This window comes from Primulina eburnea, chromosome 11 (assembly GCF_022965805.1).
Source record: "Primulina eburnea isolate SZY01 chromosome 11, ASM2296580v1, whole genome shotgun sequence".
Lineage (NCBI taxonomy): Eukaryota > Viridiplantae > Streptophyta > Magnoliopsida > Lamiales > Gesneriaceae > Primulina > Primulina eburnea.
Window position 1 is genome coordinate 41,234,465 of NC_133111.1, and position 26,372 is coordinate 41,260,836.

Here is a 26,372-nt window from a genome sequence, read left to right on the forward strand (position 1 = left end):
AGTCACCGTGAGATTTAGCATTGAGACACAAGGATTTTGAAGTGGTGTTGCGGCCCGGTGTTGCAACACCAGAGGCAACACCGTGCGGGTTGACTTGCAGCCGGCATTTTTCCTTCAAAACAGCAGTGTTTGTAGACAGAACGTCCATTGAGATTCTATAAAGTTTCCTGCAAACAAAAACAACAATAAACCAGAATCAATCACTTAGTGTATCAAGCGTTGGCTCTGATACCACTTGTAAGGAATTGTTGTACAGGAAATAAATATAAAACATTATAATGTGTGTATCAGAAGGTAGTGTTGTGTCCGGTGTTGTCAACACTGTACGCAACACGGCAGCGGAAGTTAAGTATTTAACACACAAATATAACTTTAATAAATTAACACCAGATTTAAATTATGCACAAGTACGAATACTTGTGCGATGCCTCATGGCAAAAAATTCACTAGAAAAATTATGTAAATCGTTTACACCAAAACAATACTAGTGAGAAAACAAAACCAAATTCCTTGACACTCCAAGGATTAAAAATGCATCAAAACAAACCACATAAAAACTAGATGCATTAAATAAAAAAGTGTGTTGCTTAAACCAAACGAAACCACTCTTCGATCAACACTCTGCGTCAGTGTTGTTCTTGAATGTTGGCAACACCAATCGACAACACTGTATATGCGAATCAATCACACAAAATCTTCAACACGAAAATCTTCAATATCTGAACTCTGTGTGTGTTCAGAGAAATCCAGCAGCTCTCCTACGCTGTAAAGTGATCAACCGATCGCACGAAAACTTCTCACAAGGAAAGGCTCGGCTCTCGTATTTTTCTTCTAAGCGAGAACTCTTGTGCCGACCTTTATGTGCACTCTGAAAACTCCAACACCTCCTCTCCACAACAAAGTGATCACACGATCACACAAAAAACTGTAGAACAAATAAATGTTGGACTCTTCTGATTTTTCTATGTGAAAAGCACACTGTCCAACACACTGAAAAGCCTCTCTCTAAAAGCACTCTCAGAACCCCACTGTACGGCTGCAAGACTTCTCATATTTAAATAGATGGCTTGACCTAAAAGTTATTCAATAGAAGAGTCCTACAAAATATGGAAAACATATTTTCATTAGGGATAACACTCTTTTAAACATGGATAGAATATCTTGGAGATATAAATCATATTAAAAACAAATCATATAATATCTAGATATAAATCAATCAAGTTATTATCATCTAGAATTAAATCAAGCAAGATCTCATAATCTACAAATAAGTAAACCAAGATATTATCATTTAAATTAAATCAAGCAATATTCGATAATCTAGAAAGGCAAAATCATAAATTGATAATATCAATTTAGCAAAATAATAAATGAATAAAATATTCCTTTCAGTTGTAGTCGGTTTTATACACACAAAAGTAAACTATTCTAAAATACCCATGATTTAAATGCTACGACGACTAAGAAACGTGTTGAACGTCAAAACAATAAAATTATTGCTCATAGGATACGAAAAACAATACACCGACTTGCCGGTTGCGGAATTCTATATGGAGAACTGGAGCTAACATTAGGCCCGATAAGCATTAAGAGAAAGATCAAGAAGCTTGGCAAGAGAAGAATCCTTGAAGGAAAAGCCCGAATAAATCAGGATGTGTGGAATAATCCATGGCCATGGTTTTGCTGTGCATCAAGCCTGAATATGACCTGAATGTTGCTTCGCGTAATGCTTATTTTAAATTTGAATTTTTTGAAGTATTGTTTTTTATGGATTCACGTGTTGGAAAATGGATAGGATGGTTCTACGTGGATGATTGATTATACAGTCAACTATGTCAAGCTGCAGGACAAGAGAGTCAGAAAACATGGCCAAGACCCCAATCAATTTTAAATTTTTTCTTAAGATTTACACATCCCTCCCCTCTCTAATTAACAGGATTTGTAATGATTAACGACCAAGATAATAATGGAAATGATTTAGCCGAAAATTGTGATTATCCAGATTATTATGTAGTTTATCATGTAGGTTCGTAAACGACTCTAAGTAATCGTAGACATGTATTTCATCTAGCTCGTAAACAGATCTCAGTAGCTGGTGGAAGCAAAACTTTGTGGGTTATCATCTGCGTCACAAACAAATGTCAGATGCGCATGAGTTTGCTCAACGTAGACACTCCGACGTTAAGTCAGAAAACAATTTAAAGATGTTATCTCAAAGGCCAAAGCTAAAGAGTTTAAGCCTAAACTCGTTAGAGTCTTGAATGATAAGGATCAACTTTTATTTATAGATTTTTTTAGAGTGTATAATAGGCTTGAACCTTTATAATTAATTTAAACTTTAATAATAAATTGAATAATTAAATTGAGCCGTTACCCATAAAAAAAATTTAAATATCTTCCAGACAGAGGCAAAATCAAGATTTTGTGCTTAGGGTGGCTGAACTAAAAATAAATCATCAATTTTTTATATGAAAAATATTTGTTCAAAAAAAAATTAATGCATCAAATTATCACATTAGTTTGGCTATCATTTGCTTTGTTGTAGAAATGATGGAGAATCAACTTTGATTTTGTTCTCTCAGAGATATGTTCACTTGACATCGTGATTAGAAAAAATAAAAATTAAGAATCTAACTTTCAGTTTCATACAATATTAAATTAGAGCTTCATACATGATACAACGCCAATAAGTCTAATACTTTTCACGTCTCTTCAAATTTATAAATGCAAAAGACATTACAAACTAAAAAATTTTAAATTTAAATTTTAAAAAATAGAATTTATTATTAAATGATATATCACAATTCACATACCAACAAAAAATCATATCCACGGATTGACCGATTCAACATACATGCGATTTTCTATTTTTTTTAAAAAAAAATAATATTGAACAAAAATCCAATTGACAATTTTTTAAATAGGCAACCATTCACAAATCTTATTCAAAATAATTAAAAATATATCAAATAAGTAAATAATTAATCAACATAGTATATTTATGAAAATAAAATAAATATTACCCTCAAGCCTTCAAGGATTTAATATGGTATAGTTTTAGAGGTGACAGATGACTGAAGGGGAAGAGTTAAGCCGCCACAATAAAAAAAGGGAGGAAGCATCAAGAGTCCAAAAACTATCATCTAGTGTAATTATAATATTTTGGGATTGAGACAAAGTACCAGATTAAGCTGATTAATAAATTTCTACTGAGATTTAGGCTGAAATTTTAAATATCCTACCCCCGATGGAGCTAGTCCCCTTCTATGTCTCGTCTGTGGTGGAAGGATAATGCTTTGAAAGCTTAAATTATTAGATTTATTGGTTATATAAATAATGTTTGTTAATTATAGGTCGCACCAGTTTCATATTTGATTTAGTACATAATACTGTATTATCGCAAGTGTTAGTACATAAACTACAACTCAATAGATCATACCATAGAGTTTTCAAACGCTTAATATACCAAAATGCCAATAGCAAGAATAAACGGGTTAGTACGACGGGTCTGTTAGATAAGTTGGCAAATATTCTAGTCCAATCCACTTTATCTAGCGACAATTTTTATCTATATTAGGTAAGTCGAGATGGGCTGATTCACAATCAATCACAACACATCATTTGGTGGGGGTGAGATGAACATGTCCGTCATCTGGACAGGTCAAGAAATTTCAACTCAACTCGTCTATTTAACAAGGTAGGCTAATCTAACGAACCTGACCATTTTAACATCTCTAACTTCCAACCTATGAAAAACCATTTTAACTAAAATAATAAGGAATACTCAGTGGATGTTTATTTTAAAATTTGGTTTGAAGTATAGGTTGGAGATAAATATTGTGTTTCAATTGAAGGGAGGAGTTGACTTTATGCCAATAATAAAAATCTATAATTTTAATTTTTTTTTTTTTTTTTGATTTGTTTGGATAAATATAGTTCAAATAAATTACATATGTACTCTATATCAAATTAAACAAATTCAATAATAATTATTAAACAAAAGTGATCATTTGGAAAATTTTTCTTCAAAAACTTCCCAAAATCAAATCTTTTCATTAATATCAAATCAACCTTAGGAGTACTAGTTGTGTCTGACCAAATTGTGTATATGTATGTAGAGAAGTTACTCCAGAAGTTATTTAAGTTCCACTCAGAGAGGTACAATGAATGCCACATTTGTTTCTGTCAATTAGAGACATAGTTTTTATAAGAAAAAATAGACCAAGCATTTATACAAAAATACACACTCCAAAATCTGCCATTGACATGCATGAATGAAAATGTGCTTGCACTATGAATTTTATACAGACATAACACAGTAGCTATTGCTGAGCAAAGACACGGAAAAAGGAATACAGCAAAGCAGATGGAATTGCATTTGAACCTGTTTGGGTGTTTTCAGTTGTGTTTTTAAAATCACGTCTAGTTTTGAACTTATTATAAATTTTTGAAGGGATTTTTTTAGCACATTGAAGCTCATACATGAATCTCGAATGCAATTTTTACCCAAGAAAAATGACCAAGATCTCTTCCCCGGGTTTTAAACAATTCAATGGTTTCACGAAATAGAGTGCCGCCTGTCTTTCCCTGCTTTAACTCTGCCTTTCAAGCCCGGTGTGTTCCCCTCAGGCCGAATAAACCTGCCAAGCTTCCTCGAGACAGAGCTTAATAAAGATTTCCGAGACGGAAGAGGCTTCTCCGCAATGGACATTGTGCGCGAGATAACCAAAGGATTAGCATGATCACCTGGTATTTTAACTGAAGAATTTTCCACGTCTTTCAATTTCATTTTCATCTTCATTAGCTCCAGTTTCAGGATCTCATTTTCCCTCTGTAGAGTTGAAATTGAGTCTTCATCTGGAATCGTGTGAATTTCCATTGTTTCCTGGGTTTTGGGTGGATCAAGAGCAGGGGACGACTCGTGGAGTCCACCATCCACGACCTCCCCAAGGCGCTGCTGCTCGTGGTATAGAACTTGAACAACTGTTTGAACTGGAAGCCTGTCGTTTTGAGCTGCGTGTGCACAAGCTTCACGAGATAGCTTTTGACAGTCCATTAAACTGCAAATCTTCTTTCTCTCCATGTCGCTTAACTCAGGATGCGCCTATACAACGGAACGGTGCAGATAAAAACATTGTGCATAAGACTTTAAAACTTTGAAGTTGAGAATCCACAAGATTTCTATAGAATCAACAAACCTTTAAGTATATGTCAATGGCTCTATACATTCCATCATCAGTTACTCTGTGCTGTTCAGGAATAAGTTCCGCGAAGTCGAGGAACCTCGGAACAGATAAGTTGTGATCAGAAGCAATTTCAGCAAGGTAGCTCTCCATTAATCTTGTCACAGTCTCCTTCTCATGTGATGGATGGGAAACGTAATATTGGTCTACATCATATCCTACTCTGTTTAGCTCCATTCTATTTTCGAAAAAATTCATCATGATTCGCTGTATGGTCTCCACATCGAACAACGTGTCTCCTGTTAAAGAATAAGAAGGAATCAATAAATCATCTATGACAGCTTGTCCCAGTTGAGAAGCCATCATCTTCTCCAAGTCAAGGCGGCAAGCAAATGTTGTGTCTAAAAATATTGCAGCTCGAAGAAGCATCGACAGGAAGCTCACAGGCATTGAGTTCTTCTCTCTCGGAAGAAGACCAACCATCATTTCTAAAACCACCCTTTTCTCATACTGTTGTTTTGTATCGATCTTCTTTCGACCCTTTCCAAATAACTCCTGGAATGTTCAGAAAAATGTGTCACATCAGTGATTCAAAAATAGTATAATAAACAAATTCATGGAGCAAGACCTCACCAAACCTCGAAGAGATTTCTGTGCATAAAGCATTAGTATAGGTCCAAGTGCATATTTCTTGAATCCCCTAGATATCATTTTAACAATAACCCGTTGAAACAGATCAATTCGAAGCAGTGTCAAATCTTCAGCCCACCAATCCACAATAGGCTTCGAGACAGGAAAATTATACGAAACCGAGTCATATAACTCCTCGCTTTTGGGATCCACCGGCGCAGCAAATTGGCTATCTCTACAGGCAATAAAGGCTATTGTATCGATGCATCGATTCACCAGTTTAACATTCTCTGCTACGGGAAAAAGATTTTCACAAGAATGTAAAATGAACACTGCCCCTGCAAGACTTGTTAGTGCTACCTCATTTATGTACGCTTCGGTTCTTCCAATTAAGTTTCCGACCGCGTAATCCTCCGTCATTTCAAGAAACTCGGCCGCACATCTTAGCATCGCTATGTTTTCTGTACTAATTTCGAAGTTCACTCCATAGAAAAATTTTGCCGCAAGTTCGAATGCGTCCGCCCCGCCGGGGATATCGGGGAGCTTGATGATAGAAAGATCAGCATCTACAGATTCTGAAACCAGCTTCCTTATGTATCCACTTTTCGACACCAAAGGAAACTGTACGTTTCAACATATATCAAAATTACTCCATTCTTATCCATGAAACTTAACAAAAAATGACGTTGGATATTCAAACAAAACCCCAACTGATATAAATCAAGAAATCGGTGAATTCTGAGCATTTTATCTATTATAACATAATCTACCTTGTGCAGTGAGAAGGAGGTTCCTCCAGCAATAACAGTAACATCGGTAGGAATCTCCTGGGAAAAAACCCTGTTAAATTTCAAAAGAAAAAACTCAGATTCTTCTTCCACTCCAAAAATCAAGAACATACATATCATGCACACAAGATTATTGAAAAAGAAACAAAGTTGACCATTCGCTAGTCCTCTTCATGGTAGCAGAAAGGCGATGTATTTTCTTGGAAGAAATGTTTGCATCATTGGATTGTGTAGTGTGTTGGTTGTGGTCAAGATCCAGCATCCTCATATTTAATTATTTTTATGAGGACTTCGCTGCATTAAATTGAAGGGTGAAAGTACAGATAATCAGTTTCCGTTCGTTGTTGGATATGGATAAGAAATAACTGATAACCGTGTCCTTTTCTTTCTGAACATAATCTATTGAAGTTTACGACGTGAAGGGTAACAAGCTTCCTACTTCATAGTACTCTTGGTCATTTCCTCCATTCTAGACACTTTGAAATTTACGGGTTGTATTTTGCGAGACATATTTATTATTTGATTTTTTATGCTAAGAATATTATTTTTTATTGTGAATATCGGTAGGGTTAACTCGTCTCACAAATAAAGATTCGTGAGACCGTCTCATAAATAAAGATTCGTCAGATCGTCTCACAAAAAACCGTCTCACAAATAAAGATTCGTGAGACTGTCTCACAGTTAGATACTTACTATTGTTTCCTCTTCTTTTTGTATATACTAATACGTAACTCTTGTTTTCAGTTTCCCTTTTCCAACTATCATTGTACCGAATTGTGCAGCTCAACGTAATCTTTGTACTTTGGGGAGTATTAAGGGTTTTTTACAAAAATAATTTAATTTTTAAAATTTTTTTCAAAAATAATGTAAAAAAAAAAATCTTTTCAAAACTACCCTAATCCGCTCTCACGGAGCGCGGACGCTGCACACGTGGAGCAGCGTCCGCGCTCCGTAAGAACGGACGTTGTGCCATGTAGGCATCAGAAAATATTAGCGACGGATAATATAACCAAACCGTCGCTACTTTGCGACGGTTTATAAAACCGTCGCAGCGCCGTCGCTATTATTAGCGACGATTTATAAACCGTCGCTGCAATGTACCCAGCGACGGGTTATAAAACCGTCGCAACTGAGCGACGGTTTTAAACCGTCGCTAAAGGCGCTCTTAACCGTCGCTAAATGCGCATTTGAAACTTTAATAAATTTGCATGATGGGCTTATACTCTTGCAAGCCCACGATCCATGTCCCCATTATATTAATATCATCATAATCTCGATCGACGATCCAATATCATTGATTGACAATTTCAACTTGTTTGTTTATATGACGCACACTTTAATTTCGAGATACCTACCTCTACGCACGCTACGCGTAATTGTATCAACATCGTGCACATATACGCCGCAGATAATTTTGAACTTTCAACGGCTTGCAAGTTTGCAGCCTTCAATATACGCTGTGGTAAGAGAATTTGCGCGCTGCCAAAATCCATTTTTGTTGTAGTTAATATATTGTGGGTGTTCAACCGAAATGGATTTTTATCCGAAGTTTGAACACCCACAATATTCACTACAACAAAAATGGATTTTCGCAGCGCGCAAATTCTCTTACCGCAGCGTATATTGAAGACTGCAAACTTGCAGCCGTTGAAAGTTCAAAATTATCCGCGGCGTATATGTGCACGATGTTGATACAATTACGCGTAGCGTGCGTAGAGGTAGGTATCTCGAAATTAAAGTGTGCGTCATATAAACAAACAAGTTGAAATTGTCAATCAATGATATTGGATCGTCGATCGAGATTATGATGATATTAATATAATGGGGGCATGGATCGTGGGCTTGCAAGAGTATAAGCCCATCATGCAAATTTATTAAAGTTTCAAATGCGCATTTAGCGACGGTTAAGAGCGCCTTTAGCGACGGTTTAAAACCGTCGCTCAGTTGCGACGGTTTTATAACCCGTCGCTGGGTACATTGTAGCGACGGTTTATAAATCGTCGCTAATAATAGCGACGGTGCTGCGACGGTTTTATAAACCGTCGCAAAGTAGCGACGGTTTGGTTATATTATCCGTCGCTAATATTTTCTGATGCCTACATGGCACAGCGTCCGTTCTTACGGAGCGCGGACGCTGCTCCACGTGTGCAGCGTCCGCGCTCCGTGAGAGCGGATTAGGGTAGTTTTGAAAAGGTTTTTTTTTTTACATTATTTTTGAAAAAAGTTTTAAAAATTAAATTATTTTTGTAAAAAAACCCGAGTATTAAACTGTTAATACTAATGAATGGAGATATTACCTTCAAAGACTTGATCAAGATTTCTTTACCCTATTCATTGGAGGATACTTGAAAATTTATTTGTTTAACATGATAATAATATTTTTAATTAACTGTGATTTCAATATTATATAGTATAATTAATTTTAAATTTGGATTTCAAATTTCATGAAACAAATGAATTATGTGCACGGTTGAAATAAATATTCATAAAAGGATAATATCTTGTATGTTTTTAAGTTTTAGTTATGTTGTCGGTCGGGTCAATTCACGATCTCAAACCAACCATTTGATTTTTTTACCGGAGTTTTTCTGAGATTAATGATGTCACATCAAAAAATAATGATATGTCAATACTGACACGACAACAAATATTAATGACATGTCCGATATCACTTCAATCAGTAGCGGAGCCACATACATAGCTACTCGAGGCTAAAGGGTCTTTTAACCTTAGCCCAAATGATTCAATTTTTTTAAAAAAATTATTTGTTAATTTTGAATTAATTTGATATTAACCTGAGTGGTTCAATATAAAATTTTAAAATATTATAAAGTTTAAAATTCTAATTTGGATTGAGCAAATTTCCTGTGTCCGTCATTGACTTCAACACTTTGATAAAAAATGATTAGAATTGAAAAAATAATAATCTAAATTAACAAATATTGTGAATTATAGCATGATAAAAAATTTAAACAGAGATAGCTACGAAAAAAATTTATAATTTCTCCTTCATGAAATACAATACAAGTATGAAATATAGCCGTGTGCTTACTTTATCGACGACGAGCTCCAACTCTCTAATATCCAAAGGGTTCCCCACCCCATTTGATTGAGTGGTCATTCTTTTTCCATAAATTTGATTATCATTCCGTTAAATTTTTTATTATATATATTTTTTGTTTTGTTCCGATTTGGATTAGATTTGAATACATACCACCAATCTTTACAACACGAACTCTTTTATGAAAACAGACAAAATAAAAATAAAAATGAGAAGAATCTTAAACCCTTGGCCCGTAATCGAAAATAGACTGCCAAATAGCGACGTTTGCAGAATTTTTAAACTCAATACATGTACAAATAATCTTCAACGGTTTCAATTTCATTCAACAGTACTTGCAAGACCTTGAGTTCGAATAACGGGAAATTTGGCTTCAGTCCCCAGCCGTCGTTTTTCTTTGTTTTCAGTCCCTAGGTACTTTTTTAGTACCACATTTCCACATGAAGTGTACCACATTTTGTATGAAATAGTACCACAATTTTGTGGGTAGGGAGTGAATGCAAAGAAATATTATGATTGAGGATTTTTCAATAACTTCCCCTTCGAATAACGAATAACATTTTAGATAAATATATGCTTTTATTTTAGAGTAGGTCTCTTGTGAGACGATCTCAAAAATCTTTATTTGTGATACGGGTCAATCCTACCGATATTGACAATAAAAGATAATATTCATAGCATAAAAAGTAATATTTTTTTATGGATGACCCAAATAAGAGATCTGTCTCACAAAATACGACTCGTGAGACCGTCTCACACAAGTTTTTATATTTATTTTAAAGGTTTTTTTTATAGATGTGGAAGAGGGTAAACGGATCAACTATATTTGAAAAAATTTCACAAGAAAATATTTATTAGTGTTAATGTATTCACATATCCCATTAAATATTCGAAAACAAATAATAAATAAATTTGTAATTAAATGTGAAGTATTTTAAATTTTTTTAAAAATCATATTTAAATTTGACGTCTCTTAAAAATATAAATTACATTTAAATATTTACATTGATTATATAATTTCATTTAATTTCTGTTGTGATTTCGCGTCAAATCGAGGAGAATACAACTCCCATTCAAATCAAGGTCTATTTCATTTGTTGAGAAGTTATATTTTTCATTTTGACATGACCAAATACAAAATGCGGATTTTCATAAGAAACAATATCACAATCTAATAAATTATGCTTTAAATTTTAGAATGACATGGAAACTATTGACAAATAAGATATCACAATATATTCTTACATATTTTAATATTTATAATTTAAAATAATACAAAAAACAAATCAATATATTACTTTTCATACAATTTAAAATATATTTTCTTTTCAAAAAACAAAATATCCAAAAAAATGCTGTATATCAATTCACACAAAAATTAATTTTTAATAAAAAAAAAAATTCACACAAACAACATTAAGATTTAAGACGGGGATCTTGGTCTTGGATAATTGATTGGGTTGGTTGGGTCATTGATGTAATCGAATATGTTTTTTTTTCAATCAAACCGTTGGGCCATAGCAAATTCAATTAGGTTTCCCGTACGGATTCCAGAGACCAGTCCACGCGTCTCAAATCAAACAATAAATAAAACTACTAGAATCTGCGATTGCGTCCGAATTAATTCATTTGATGTGATTTTAGCATGATTCCAGTCTGGGCTTTGAAGGATCCGAACAATTTCCAATAAAAGTGCTATCTGTGCTTTTGTTTTTGCTGGTGTTACCATGATTTTCGCCGGTGTTTTGAAGGATCCGGACAATTTCGGTTAAAAGTAAATCTTTGATCTTACTTTGTTATTTTTTTGGCATGATTCTCATCTGGGTTTTTAGTGATCTGAGCCATCACCGTTAAAACTGCTACCCTTGCTCTATCCTTCCCACCGTTATGGGAGTTGTAATCGAGTCCGAAATCTGGGAGCCAAACAAAGCTGTATATGTATTTTTATTCATCTCCAGCTTCGTCTCAATATTCCTTTTTCCGGCTAGAACTGCCGCAAATGTCTTCGATCACGCGCCGCCAGTTTCCTTCCTTCGTTTTCAGCGGGACTTTCTTCTGCTCTACTCACTTTCCTCAGGTATTTTAATCTGGTATCTTTTATGATAATTATTTTTGTGGGTTTTGAGTCTAAGTCCTTTCTTGCTGGCTGATTTTGGATTTTGCGTAACAGTGATTGAGGGCTTGTGGGCTGTGTTTGGAGAGTACGAGTTGACCTATTATGGATTGAATAAAGAGCAAATGCTGGTTTCATTATGCGTTGGATATGCTGTCTCTCTGTTTATCGGGAGTTTTCTTGGAGTTCTCTCTGATTTAGTGTGAGTGTACTTCTTTAACAACCGATTGTGCCGTTTTAGTTTGATTTGTGTTGCGGAAACATGTAATTTTGATCGATCTCTATCTGTTGGACGATTAATTTAGTTTGAAGCTAATCGAAAGAAATTGGGTGTTGTTCTCGGCGCCTTGTTCCCCCATCTGGTTCCGCTCTATATATATTTTTCGACTAGTTGATAATGTTCTTCACCTGGCGCTTGCAATACTACACGAAATAACTGTAGATCGAGATATTGATGTTACTAAGATCTTTTACGTGCAGGGGTCATAAGAAACTATGCTTATTGTTTTACATGCTGCACCTTTTCGTGAGCATATGGAAGATGGTCAATCGAACTCCAGCAATTTGGTTGGCAAGCATTTGTCTTTCACTGGCCTCTTCAATATTTTCCTTTTCTTTTGAGGCATGGATGGTAGTCGAGCATGACAAGGTTGGCATAAAAATTTTGTCTTAGATAAACAAAAAACAGGTGGTTGTATTAGCAACGGCAGTTATCTTTGACATTGTATGCTTTGCAGCTCGGTCAGAGGCAAGATTCGTTGAATCATATGTTTTGGTTGATGACATTCTTTGAATCTGCATCTTTCATCGGCAGTCAAGTGCTTGGAAATTATCTGGTTGATGGTGATGTCAATAAAAACATTAAATCTATGTGGAAAGTAGCTGTGGTTCTGGTTGTTGTTGCAATTATCTATGTTACTCGAGGCTGGAAAGAAGCTCCTAAAAGAACACTGTTCAAGGATTATACTATTGTGTTTCATAGACACGTTCTCTGTGGCATGTTTTCTGACTTTTTTATTGATATCAGAAGCACCAGTTTTTGATATAATGTGTTTGGTACTTTCACACATAATGCAAAATAGCTAGATTGAGAAGTCAGTACCTCTGTTTTCCACGACGTTGTAAAGATTTTAGTTTTCTGAAACTGTTTAAATCTTCATGTGAACAAAATTTAGATTTTCTTTGCTAGATAAGAGAATATGGCTATTATCAGTGGCGCAAGCTTCTGTTCACTTCTCTGTTACAGCATTTTGGATTCTTTGGGCTCCAACTGTAGTGGTGAGATCTTGAGTGCAACCGATAGAAGATACTTTTCTCTCTTAGTTTGTTTTTTTCTTATTTTTTAGTTTCCCTCTCTCTTGATTTACTTTAAAAATTTTGGAACTTGTCACGTGTTGTAGGCTGATGGGAGAGAAGTATCATTGGGTTTGATATATCCTTGCATGTTGGGTTCTAAGATGCTCGGTAGCACTGGATTCCCGTGGTTTTTACCGGGATCATTAGCACTTCGTACAGAGGAATGTCTAGTGTACATTTTTATTATAATGGGCACCATTTTGTCTATTGTGGCCTATGATTATCAGGTATGGAACTCTCAAGTAATTTATTAATTTGTGGGACCCACTGAGCTTCATACAGTTCAATTTCCGGTTTTGATAATGTGGTTAAAGTATTAACATGTTCAGGAAATTGGTCTTCTCGTGACACTATTCTGCATATTTCATGCTTGCATGGGCCTGGTTCTGCCATCTCTTGCAAGATTGAGAACCATGTAAGCTACTGTTGCTCTTTTGCTTTTTTAGTCACAAATTCTGTAGTTCTGGTATTTTGAGGATCATTACGACGTAGATTATTGCTGTTATTTTAAATCCAGTGGTTTAAAAAATTACTCCTGCATTTTACTTATATGATGAGCATATAGCTTGATTGTTAGACGCCATGACCTAATTTAGTTTCTTGCATCATCCTAATTCACCTTTCAACGCGATTCATAGGTATGTGCCGAATGAAGTTCGTGGAGGAATGATGACACTATCACTCGCACCTGCAAGTGCGGCAGTCTTGGTTTTCCTGATGCTGGTACATTCTTTAACCATGTTGCTTTAAATTTTTTAATAATTGCGGAGCTACAAATTGTGGTATTTTAGCCTTTGTTTTTGCTTTTGAGTACATGTCTTCATCTTCAAATTTCCTGACCCTGAGAAAGTACCGTTCTAAAAATAAAAATAAAAAAGGCTTGAGAAGATGATTGTAGAGAATTAATCACATAGAAATTGAGTGTGTTTGTATGTATTGCAGAGAGGTGACTATCAATATATTGGGAATTCGACTATCACTGCATTCGCAGCTCTTGGGCTGTTCTCCGCTGCTGGTTGCATGTATGTTCTTAAAAAATGGGGAAAGCAGCTTCACCAGAGTAAGCACAACTTGTGATCTGTACAAATCTTGTCTGAAGTTCGTTCTATCGATCAAGTCACTGAGGCGGAAATTATATAACCTCGAGTAATCTATCTCAAGAAGCCATTGTGTTCTTGATGAATTCATGATGGGCGTTAGCTAGCGCAACACGAAAGGGAAAGACGAGGGAATCATCGAACCATGGGGAATCCTGTCTGCAAATTTGGTTTCACGGTCTTTTCGCCTTGGCAACATATACATAGGTTAGTGGCATAGTGCATATGGTGGCTAATCCCATTGTGTAGTTGATCAGTTTTGTAGGTCTCTAAATGCAGGTTAGATGGGGTGCCTGGGAATTGGGATAGGACAACGAAATACCTTAGTTTTGCGTTTCTAGGAAATATAAGCTAGCGATCACCACCTTTGATGATAATTCTTTTAAATATTATTTTTATTTCTAAAAATTTTTATATACTTCGCTTATGTTATTATCATTGTTATCAATATTCATGCTCTGCCGATGCAGGTGAGAATTAGTTACAGTGGTAGGATCGAATTATACACTCAACGGAAGTGCGTGGGCAGCGATTGGACAAACTTCTGATTTTAAGAATAAGCTATTTTTTCCCATAAAAATATGGTGTTTGAATCCCAAAAAAAATAAAAATAAAAAATAAAAAAAATTGATTTTTCGGTTTTTACTTCAAGTTCTTAAAAATTCAAAAATTTGTTTTCAGTACCAAGTCATAATATTGAAAATGCTTCGTCGCATCAAAAAGTTGAAATCAAGAGCTAAAAATAATAATCAAGTAATGACATGCATCCAACTAACCATGTACAACAACTCTTTTAAAAATTTAATTAAATTTCTAGTAAGTTTTTTTTTTTTTTTTTGAAGGTAAACAGCTCCATTAAGATGATAAAGAAAGATCATGTTCTACAGCTTTCAACAACCAAGTAGGAAAACCACATGTTCCCCACTCTAAATTAGACAACAAAATCAAAGCCTTGTGGGCTAAAAGATGAGCTACTCCATTGGCAGATCTCTTCATATGGTGAATCGATAAGAAATTATGCTCATGAAGCATAGAATGAATCTCCAAAGCTAAGGCACCGACTGATCCCAATTCTTCTTCAGGTTTGGTTACTGCATGGACCGCCTGAAGAGAGTCTGAAAAGATACAAACATTAGCAAACTGTTGGGCCATACAATAATCCATTCCAAATCTTAAAGCTTCTAATTCAGCACCCTTAATCGACCCCTGATTTCGTATCAATTTTGCCTTGGCTCCTAAAAGAAGCCCATGAGAGTCTCGAATAACAGCCCCAACACTGAATAGGTTATTTGCCTCATCCCAACCTGCATCCACATCAAGCCTCACCTGACCAACAGTCGGCCGTTTCCATAGAGTATCAGCAATAATCTGCTCTTGCAAAGGCAACACTTTGCATGATTCACTTGCCATTCGAAAAGCCCCCAACAAAGAAAAAGCCCATCCCACTTCTATATCAACTGGTAACAGCTTATCGGCATGCAGAAGCTTACATAAATCACTCCAGATAGCCCAAGACACAATGGCAAACACTTCAAACTCTTCCTTACCACAAGTTTTTAATATTAGTAAGCCACAATCAACAAAGGAACACTCCTTGAGTTTGCACAAATAAATCCAAAAACTTGTATTTTTCCAAACCTTTTTCACAAAAGAACAAAACAGAAGGCAATGGCTAGTCGAAGCATAGTTAAAATTGCATAAAGGACACCTACCATCAGTCGGTACATGGTGTGATTGCAAGTTCGCTGACGTAGGTAAGAAATTCCTAGACGCCCGCCACATAAATATCCGGATTTTAGGAGGTACATGAAGTTGCCAGATAACCTTCCACCAAGACTGCAAAGAATGCGACGATTGAGAAGGAGGGGGAGCAAAGCTGTTCGCTTCTAGTCTATATCCATCTCTGACTGAGTACTTCCCATTTGAACTGCCATGCCAATATCTGATATCAGTACAACCTCTCCTATTCAGAGGGATGTCTAGGATGGCTTCAGCTTCTGGCCTCGAAAAAATCTGGCGGATAATGGAATCATACCAGGACCCATTTGGTGAAATGAAGGAGGCCACTTTAAGATTACCATCTAACAAAGTATTATTTTTGCATCGAAAAGAAGGCAAACCCGGAATCCAAGGATCCAACTTTGCTGAAATTTTCTCACCTGTTCCCACTCTCCAACACAGACCTTTACTAATCAGCTCCCTGCCCCAAAGAAAAGACCTCCAAACAAAAGAAGGGTTAGAGCCCAATCCTGCATCCATAATGTCTGAATTTTTAAAGTATCTCGCTTTGAGGATTCTCGCCATTAAAGATTCAGGATTTTGAACCACTCTCCACACTTGCTTAGCCACAAGAGCTTTATTGAAAGCTACCATATTACGAAATCCCATCCCACCAAAGCACTTAGGCTTGCATAGATCATTCCAGTTCAACCAGTGCATACTTTTAGATTCTCTGTTATTGCCCCACCAGAATTTAGCACACATCCTTTCAATCTCATGACATAAAGAAGTTGGTAATTTAAAACACGACATAGCAAAGGAAGGAATTGCTAGCAGAATCTAGTAAGTTATTTAAGATAGTTTTGCATCTTTTAATGTGTCTTAGTTCACTAATAATTGAGTAATTTAATATTTTTACACAATTATTATGAGAAACTATATTTCGATTGAGCTTATAGTAATTTCTAAAATTCATATCCAAATATAATTTTTAAAAAGTGTATTAAGAAAATGTTCAAATTATTTTTATAATTTTAGAATCGAAAATAGCATAACTAAATATGACCACCTGCAATGGATGTACGGATACATATTAGCATCAACATGCAAATGGTGAATTAATTGATACGTAAAAAAATTGATTTTATACTTAATATTAACTAAAATGATAAGATTTTATTAAAAGAACCCTACCCTTGAACCATAAAAGAGTATGTCATAGCATCATTCATAATGAGAATCTTAAACTACAAGCCATGCCGATGATTTGTAACTCATCTTAAGTTTGAGACGACCTCGGGTCCAAGATGCAACTGTAACGAACTTCATCCCTAACTCAAAAAACTGTAGAAAATTTCTCAAATGTTTGATGAAGGGAATGCCATTGTTTTCAGACATTTTTTGCTCCCCAAGGGAATCCAAGTCCGCAGTACATTATAGTTCCACGTGGTGAGTGGCAGTAACGAAGAGGACGCAGCGTGCAAAGATCTTGTTGGCACGAAATGCTCAACCCACTCCACACTCGCACACCATCTGCCTCAGCCACAAAACAAATATCTTCCTCCGGATAATCTCGTTTACTACACCACATCTAAATTAATATATCAAGTCGACCTTCCAACTACAAAACAAATGAGGAAAGAACGACAATTATTTCCCCTTCCATCAATTTAGTCCATGTAAAGTTTACACGGAATTCCGACGTAGGTCTCCTCCAATCTAAATTCTAGGAGCTGGGAAAAAAATTTATCAGATTACTACAGCTTTAGCGAGTGTCAAAATTGAGAATGCTTCGACTGAGTATATATTGTACTCTTGTCTCGAGTCCTAGACATGAGATCAAGACTGGAAAAGGGTTTGGCCCGATGTTTACATACCAAAGGTGTCGGGTTTTACGGGGAAGGATTGCTGTCAGGGGCCTGAAAGATGAAACGGATGGAGGCGAAGGTGGGGGGGCGTCTGGTCAGAGTTGGGATCCAGGATTAGAAGTTGAGGTGCCATTCGAACAAAGGCCGGTATGTATCATGTAATTCTGTTTCCGAGGACAGTTGAATTGGTTTCTTCTATGAAATTCCTGAACACCTCGGAACTTCATCGAAATCCCAGAATTAATTGAGAAAAAAAGATTGGCAATCTTGAGTAGAATTCAATAAGTTTTTTCGAGGTGTGCTCTCATGTAAGATTACCTTTGAGACACTGAGAATATTTGTGCCGCCGCATTAATCCCATCCCATATGTTAAGTTGCACTGAACCAGTCGGGAATGGTTGTCAAACTTGAATTACCATGATCACGTAAATATGAAGGTCCTGGGAAATTAGGAAGGCAAATTGTTAAAAAATGAAGCAAGATAATGCTGATATATTAAATTTACATTCTGATCACAATTTTTTTGCTGTGAGTTCCACCAACTAAACATCTGGTGCTTTCGTAGGTAAATGAATACTCGTCTCTGAAAGAATCAACACTCTACTCATGGGCTGAGCTGGGTCCAGGATCCTTTTTCTTGCGCCTAGGAGGACTTTGGTTAGCCACTTTCACAGTCCTGGGAGTGCCTATTGCAGCAGCAAGCTTCAATCTATCAAAGGTACTGTAAGTATATGGATCGGTTCTGTCAAAAGTAAAAAAATTAAAAAAAATTTACATAGGTTGATTTAAGAAAAAAAATTCAAAGCTCGTGCTGGATGCAATTCCTGGGAATAATACAGATCTTATGGAATTTGGTGCTTTACTATGTCAGTGTCGTTCCCTCTTAGCGGTAGAATCATCATGAAAATTTGTTTTGTTCAAATATGACGGCCCATTCTATGGCTATGGCGGTACATTCATATGCTAGTCCCACAGTTCTTTATTATGCTCCTAGTTTTCTTGCTCGTGTACTTCTTGCTGATTGTACTGGTTCTGGTCTTTGAATAAAATTTTCTATTTGCTTTATATATATCCATAAAAAAAAAAGACAGACTTGCCACGAAGGGTCTGTATTGCATGATCACCACTCTCTCCATGCAGGCAACTCATTCAATTTCTGGTGTTTAATTATCTACACCTTTTCTCTGAAACTACGAGAGGCTAACACTTTTTTAACCAAGCAGGATCCTTTACGTTTCTTCCTTGCTGCTGGTATAGGAACACTTTTTCTTGTTTCTTTAATTGTCCTGAGGATTTATCTGGTATGTCCTGTCCTTATTGAAACATTTACTTACTTACTGCAACACACAACACGGGTAGCACCAAAAAACAGAAGATAAAAGACATCAACCGTGCATACATGTCAGCTGAAGTAGCTACTGTCAGGATCTTTTGCCAACTTCTGCAATTTATATGAAATGAATTCAATCTTCTAGAAATGAAAGGAACGATGCTTCTAATTTGATTTTCTACATCTCCGTCTGTTGTGTTAGTTATTAACCGGAAAAAACAGAAGAATATTAGATTTCATAATACCATGCCTCTTTTAATGGCATGTCTCATGTTTGTCTAACTGAGCAGATTTACATATTCAAATTATTTCTTTTCCTTATCAACTTTCAAGACTTTATTGTCTCCATGCATCCTAAGCTTAGTATAATGAATTTGACAGGGATGGAGCTATGTCGGAGATAGGCTATTATCGGCAGTCATACCTTATGAAGAAACTGGATGGTATGATGGTCAAATGTGGGTGAAACCACCAGAGGTCAGTGCCTATTCAAAACTGTATTGACAGCATTAAGATTAAATTTTTGCCTAAAAATCAATTTCAAACTCCATATCTCCCTGCAAATGGCATAATGCAAAGATTACGAGACCCAGCCTTTTCAGATGTCAAAATTTTAGTATAGATATCTGCAGTTCAATCTTTCCTATTTAAATGGAAAACTAAAAAAAAAATTCCCACTCATGCAAGGGGTTCTATTAGATTTTCTGTAACTCTGCGGCATTTAATGATCTGATAGAAGATAGGTTTCTTTTAAAACAAAATTATAACATTTAGCACCCAATTACTAAAATATAGCAAATTTAAGGGGGGTTGTCCTTTATGACAATCCATTTCAAAGTAAATCCGGGGGCTAAATATTTTATACGTATATATGTTATATATATAATAAAAAAAAACAGACAGATAAGATCAAGGGAGATATATTATGAGAAGAATATGCTGTTAAATTGAAATAAAATAGAAAAATATGCTATTTAATTAGGAAGACTTGCTTTTATGTGAAGAGGCATGTATCTAGGTTGAAAAAAAATAGCAACCAATTAGACTATTTTCTGTACTCCCTGCCAGAATTAATGCATAGGCTAATTTCAGAAGTGAAAGAAGACACAAAATGTTTTTTGTTTTGAAAAAAAGAAATGGATAAAGCAGGGCCAATAAATTGCCAAAGCTTTGCTATTGCCTCCCAAGTAAAGTAATTAAGTAAATAGACTTCCTCACCAGTCTTCTAACTTGAAAGATGTAATTACAGCTGTAAAAGTAGTAAGTTAATAAGATGTCAGGAGGAATTCAAATGAAAAACAAAACAACAATCAATTATTTCCTCCAGATGAAATGGGCCAACTACAGAAACTAACGGCAGGCTAGGATCAAGAATCAAGAAAAAAACAAGACTCATCATAGTCGGCCATTTTGTTGCCTTGGATGACTCAAAAGAGATTTTTCTGTTGCCCAACCAAAACCTCCAAAAGACAATATAAACTCATTTGAGTACTTATCACAGCCATTTCTCTCTCTTTTTTTTACAGATCCTTGCTCGTGATAGATTACTGGGATCATATAAGGTACGAGATGGATAAAGTGTATTTTCGTTTCATAGATCTCAAATTTGATGATAGGGACAAAACAATTTATGCTGCACAGGACCACAAATAGATGACAAAATTAAAATTCCTCAAAAGATTGATCAATCAAAAGCTTATTGTGCAGTAAAAAAATAAATTAATTCTTAGAGCATCAAAGTCTTAGTCAGGTTATCATGAGAACTCACCCTCAGCGTGAAACTTGTGATCTATGTGCATAGGTCAAGCCAGTCATCAAGTTACTGAAGCAGACTCTGGTTGGAACAGGAGTGCTGCTTGTTACAGCTGTTTCATTATTTATTTTCATAACACCGGTAGAGGACTTCATCCAGAAGACTTTTGTCCAAGAAAATCAATCCGATGGTTCTGTCTCAAAGATCAATTCAAAATTCAATATAAGGTAACAACTACCATGGAGACTCCACATCTTTAGTTGAGAAAACATGACAATGACACTAATTGTAATTTCAATATAATTATACAGGAAGGAGGAGCTGTTAAGATTACCAGTTGATGTAAAGACTGATGATGATCTAGCAGCTGCGGCTTCAGAAGCAAGGCCTGTCTACTGCAGCGACATATTTTAGCGTGCATTAGCAGGTGGGCGATATTACAAATGGGAAGACCTAGTTAAGTGAGTTCGTGAAAATCAATTTAATCATGATCAGGACAAGCTAGGTAATGTAGATTTTCAGGTGTTGTAAATCATTTGGCTTACATTTGGAGAAAATATAGATATTTTAGAGTTACTTAAAAGTATTAATTGTAGAAATTACATGACTTTTAATTTGAATTTTTCAATGTTTGCACAATAGCAATTGATCAAATTCATACAGTTCGATAAATAATGAAGAATTCCAGATGGTGCAAGCTAGTTTTTCGGAGGGTGTTGCGCATATTCAAGATACTAAATCTGAAAAAACAAATGGAAAAATTTAGGATACCATATCTAAATCGGTATCCTGAATCAGGGAGATATTTCTTCCCGGGCAATCATCTTCAAGACCCCATTTGTCCGAATTGCTGTTGGTTCACTTCTGCTTCATATGGACCTTCATTACAAGCTTCTTTAATCATATTTCCTTCTTTACACTCTTCACAAGCTCTCCCTTTTAAAGTATCGACCCTAGAGCTACTATAAATCTGCTACACAAAATAGTTAGAACTTCCAAGTCTCAGGGTGGTAATGAGAAAATTATTGACCTTCCCACAGAATCTGTGCATAATACTTTCATGTATTCATCGTTGGCCACCGCAGGAACCAGAATACTGATTCTCCTAATACTTGAATATACCCATGCCAATACATGACATCTTTATAATACCATATCAGCATCATTTTCATCATATCAAGTGCTAGTTGCACAAAACCTATGCAAGCTTCTGACACCAACTGAATAATTTAGACATTTTTCCTTCAACTTTATCCATAATTGTCTGTTTCCTTTCCCTCGCATTTTCAATATCCAGGGTTCTATAGGCCAGAGCAAGTAAGTACATTGCTGGATGAAGCCTCCTGCAGATGACATTGATAAGAAAAAATTGATTGTAAATGCCGAGAAGAATTTAATCTTTCATAGATATTGTATATTTGAGTGTGAATTACATACTCTTCAAATTGTTCAGTTGTATCTATGCCATCCCACCACCTCTGGTCTGGAACAGTCTTTCCTTTCTTATATCTTCCAAATGTCTCAACATACCAACCTCCTACGTCATGCATGGCACTGCGAGGTTCAAACAACCAAAATCTGCAGCAGGTACCAACTTTAACGATATTAAGACAAATTATTAACTTAAATAGGAAAAATATGTCGGTAGTTCTTAGGTCAGTAAATGTAGCTAATAAACAACAAGGAATGAACTCAATAGCGTACATTTTTTTAAATCTTTTTTACAAATTATGGTGGACAGAACCGAGAATATTTCAGAAAAGTTGAAAGATGTCATCCCAAGTGAACACATTTATCTCTCATTGATATATACCATTTTCCTAGACTTACCGGATGAAGCTAGATGTGATTTAACCATAAATTTCAAGAAAATTTAGATGCTTACTTGCTTGGTGGCAGAAAAGCTCTACTACATCTGCATTCACAAATTGAGAATTTATCTCCAATTCGATACCAATGCAGGTGTTTCACCTGAAATAAATGTGCATGTAAAAATTGCAGGAAAACGGAACATCTGTATTAATATGAATGCATTCCACATAAATTCAACTTGAAAGCACTTCATGCTTTGCAAATTCAAGAAGATAATGAACATGAAAGTCACACAATATGCATATAGCACTAGCAGTAAAAAAAGATGAGCAAACCTTTGCCTTATAGATTAAGAAGAACAAACAACTTTCATGAGACTTCAAGTCCCTGTCAAAGGTTCAGAAAAAATGTATGGTGATAACAGGCAGAAACAGTGCATCTTCCTGTATTCAAGAACCATAATATTTCAAACTTCACTCCCACTCCCAAATCTTTGACATCGTGATGGCTTATGTAGTTTTCCACAAGATGGATGAGGGCATAGTGTTCCATGTGAAATGACATACCCATTTATGGTAACGACATTCATTAGTCTTTAACATGAACTCTATGGCTGAATAAAATCATCTTTTGACAGTAGTGAGTATGAATATGCAATAACATCATAGATATACTGCATAAGTTTGCAAATCTGCACGAATGATTAATTTTATGCCTATAATTTAGTTGGATAGAGAATACCCGAACATGAACTGAATATGACAATATCCTAAAAGCCCACCCCATGCCGCAGCACAAAATAAAAGACAAAACACATATGTAACAGATTTCATACTGATGACAGACAATGGAAGAGTTGCATGCTTTTGAGTTGCACAAGGTTTGATGGCCCTATTTTCTTTTGTAAATTTCACTTCTTTTTCTTGTTTATAAGAAAGTGAGGAGGTGGGAGGAGATTGGACAAACCATCAATGTCCGGTGCTTCACGATCATGTGTGTCTTGATGCCTCTGCTATTGTACACACTGCAGGTTCCTTCTTCAGTGGAGGTTCCCAAACCTTCGATAATTCCCAGAGGAATCCCAGATCCAATAGAAGGATCTGCGAGTTTATCTCCAGGAAAAACCTGAACCCCATGTAACAGTTCTTCATTCGATATCAGGTTAACATGTATTTGGTCTTCGGAATCCTCATCCTGTGGGCCGCTAAAATTTTTAGGTGGAACTCTTGTAGCCATAGCAACAACTCTCCCCGATATGTGCAATTCAAGATCTCTATATGCATCAGAATCAGATGAACGATGATCACTACTGACGTATTGCTTCTGGAGATCTTTGTGACTATCATCATCAGACTGAAACTGTTGACCCACATTATCAGCGAATTGGATAGAGCTCGAATCATGAGATTTTAGCTTTACTTTGTAGGAATGAGGTAATTCAGGATACTTGTTGGCCAGACATACCATTCCAAAAAGGTCCCTGCCTGAAACTAAGTGCAACACCTCTGATGTTGCATGCATAGACCTCTCTTCAGCTTCAAAACAGTTGGGAAGGAGATCTAGGGACTCAATCTCAGGTCCGTAGTATGCCATATGCAATGCCGAATAAAAATCTCTTTCCAGGATATCAAAATAACCAGATCCAGCAATCACTCTTCTTTCAGCCAAAATGTCATTCACCGTATATCTGTACCATTTCAACCATTCCACAACTTCCATCTTCTTGCCTGAGCTTCCATATGAATTATAGTTGTATATGATGGGATCTCGTTTAGAGTTTCTTTCAATAAAGTTTCTTTGAGATAAAAGATGACGATCATAATGAGCTCTCTTGTCAGGGTCTGAAAGTATCTGAATTGAATCAGTTATAAGCCGAATTAGATCTGAAAGTATCTGAATTGAATCAGTTATAAGCCAAATTACGTCTGATCAGGGGAGATTTGGAAACAATCCCATGCTTATACTAGGTGCCGAACAAACAAAGAAAATCAGCCATGGGACTCCCAATGTGACTGGAGCCCAGAATGTAAGTTCTATATACCAACCACTTCATTAGTTAGTTGTCTGCATCAATTAGTATTCACTGCTTTCTTGTTGATGAACGAACATTATAACATACATAACTTTTGCTCAGAAAATATTATGGTAAATTTATTATTATTATAGAGAATTGAAACGGTAGTAAGTGTTCAAAATTTTGGTCAAACAATGTTTAAAATTTTCTCTAATATCAGATGAGACCATCTCAAGCCCATCATATCCCTTCTTATAAAAAGATAGCAATTCATTGAGACGTACGTTCATGCTCATCAAAATCCAGTATTATTTGCAGGATATCACACCATTCGTCAAAACTGATGTAATGATTCAAATACTCTACATGGCAGTTCATATATAGATAGCTTAGCTACATAGTGCTCACGAACCCTCCGGAAAGTTAGTAACATGGACATCGCAACAATGACTCTCAAGTTTCAAATAGATTATTTGCCTATAAAAGAATTTATAAACAAGTTATTCCAAATTTATCAGGCAATTCAAATAAAATCAAATAAAAAAACTCAAAATATAAACGTAAAAAAAAGATTGTATCATTTGATCTTCAGAAAATAAAAGCACCTCGTAAGCAGCGAGTATTTGAATAAATTTCTCGGAAGCGCTAGAGGTATGACTCTGTGAGCGAGCTAGATCAGGGTGAGTTTCTTTGGCTAATTTACGGAACGAAGCTTTAATTTCTGAAAACGAGCTAGTTAGCGACACCCCTAGGATATCGTAAGCGTCCCTCCCGGCGAACTCGGACTTCGTCGCCCACTCGGCGTTGCTGCTCTGCCGCCGTTTCCCCGCGAACCTCAGGTACAAGTTATGAAGTACATGATGACAATTCGAATCGTAATCAAATGCGTTACTTGGCGTAATTGAAGTAACCAGACGGCGGTGATCGGAGAGACGAAGACGGAGCGCGGTGAATTTGGTGACGTACGCCATATGACCGACCATATCCAGGATTGGCACCGAGCCAAAAGCGATGTATATTATAGAGATTAGAGAAGATCCATAGGCCCATGGGCTTTCTCAAACTGTTGGTTGGACTACTGAAGCCTGTTAATGGTAATTAACATGGCCCATTAGAGAAAAAATATATTAGGCCGGTAAGGCCAGTTTGCCAAATGACCTAAGAAAGAAAGTAGTTAAATTCGAGATCATAATATATTATCGTGCATAACCAACTATACAATCACGAGAAATTATTTTAAAATAAATAATAAAATTGCTAATAATAATATATTTTATGTTAATTCTATTGATTCCAAGTGCGAACGTCGATATGACATTTTCAATCGAATGAGTAATGATTTAATGAAAGGTAGCCACATTGTGAATGAAAAAAAAATATTTTTAATGGTTGATAATGAAGTTATTATACAAATATTTTAAAACATGAAAATTCGAAAAAATCAATGGTAAGAAGATTATTTCATGATGCATAATGATTACTTGATTAAAATATTTATACATATTTTTAATAAATTAATTATAAAATATGGTTGAATACAGTGAATATATATATATATATATATATATATATATATATATATATATATTAATGATTTAATGAAAGGTAGCCACATTGTGAATGAAAAAAAAATATTTTTAATGGTTGA

General features: G+C 35.7%; 4 protein-coding genes across 9 annotated transcripts; 2 read left to right on the top strand and 2 right to left on the bottom strand.

The window, feature by feature from the left end:
- Positions 1-4,181: 4,181 nt before the first annotated feature.
- Positions 4,182-7,004, bottom strand: LOC140806140 (BTB/POZ domain-containing protein SR1IP1-like). The gene is made up of 5 exons (XM_073162633.1): positions 6,757-7,004; positions 6,584-6,653; positions 5,817-6,434; positions 5,199-5,738; positions 4,182-5,104 (listed from the first exon to the last, which is right to left on the bottom strand). The coding sequence occupies exons 1-5, from the start codon at positions 6,867-6,869 to the stop codon at positions 4,559-4,561; spliced, it is 1,887 nt and encodes a 628-aa protein (XP_073018734.1). The 5' UTR covers positions 6,870-7,004; the 3' UTR covers positions 4,182-4,558.
- Positions 7,005-11,188: 4,184 nt separating this feature from the next.
- On the top strand, positions 11,189-14,679 carry LOC140806144 (uncharacterized). The gene is made up of 9 exons (XM_073162635.1): positions 11,189-11,739; positions 11,833-11,977; positions 12,256-12,424; positions 12,513-12,771; positions 12,965-13,053; positions 13,176-13,358; positions 13,461-13,546; positions 13,770-13,854; positions 14,074-14,679. Exons 1-9 carry the CDS (start codon positions 11,550-11,552, stop codon positions 14,206-14,208), a joined length of 1,341 nt encoding a protein of 446 aa, XP_073018736.1. The 5' UTR covers positions 11,189-11,549; the 3' UTR covers positions 14,209-14,679.
- A 2,976-nt stretch (positions 14,680-17,655) lies between these two features.
- Positions 17,656-25,715, bottom strand: LOC140806145 (uncharacterized). 5 transcript variants are annotated; one of them, XM_073162637.1, is made up of 10 exons: positions 25,330-25,715; positions 23,677-24,561; positions 22,784-22,869; positions 22,336-22,476; positions 21,670-22,241; positions 21,233-21,293; positions 18,913-19,123; positions 18,332-18,536; positions 18,134-18,255; positions 17,656-18,036 (listed from the first exon to the last, which is right to left on the bottom strand). In XM_073162637.1, the coding sequence occupies exons 1-5, from the start codon at positions 25,705-25,707 to the stop codon at positions 22,097-22,099; spliced, it is 1,635 nt and encodes a 544-aa protein (XP_073018738.1). In that variant the 5' UTR covers positions 25,708-25,715; the 3' UTR covers positions 17,656-18,036; positions 18,134-18,255; positions 18,332-18,536; positions 18,913-19,123; positions 21,233-21,293; positions 21,670-22,096. The 5 variants fall into 5 exon arrangements, with proteins under 5 accessions (XP_073018738.1, XP_073018741.1, XP_073018739.1 ...); XM_073162640.1 differs by lacking the exon at positions 18,913-19,123 and having other exon boundaries at positions 18,332-18,524; XM_073162638.1 differs by lacking the exon at positions 18,913-19,123.
- On the top strand, positions 17,735-21,324 carry LOC140806146 (protein CONSERVED IN THE GREEN LINEAGE AND DIATOMS 27, chloroplastic-like). Of its 2 annotated transcripts, XM_073162642.1 has the most exons (7): positions 17,735-17,962; positions 18,381-18,533; positions 19,039-19,116; positions 19,527-19,622; positions 20,672-20,707; positions 20,947-21,125; positions 21,210-21,324. In XM_073162642.1, exons 1-7 carry the CDS (start codon positions 17,735-17,737, stop codon positions 21,310-21,312), a joined length of 873 nt encoding a protein of 290 aa, XP_073018743.1. In that variant the 3' UTR covers positions 21,313-21,324. The 2 variants fall into 2 exon arrangements, with proteins under 2 accessions (XP_073018743.1, XP_073018744.1); XM_073162643.1 differs by lacking the exon at positions 19,039-19,116.
- Positions 25,716-26,372: the final 657 nt, after the last annotated feature.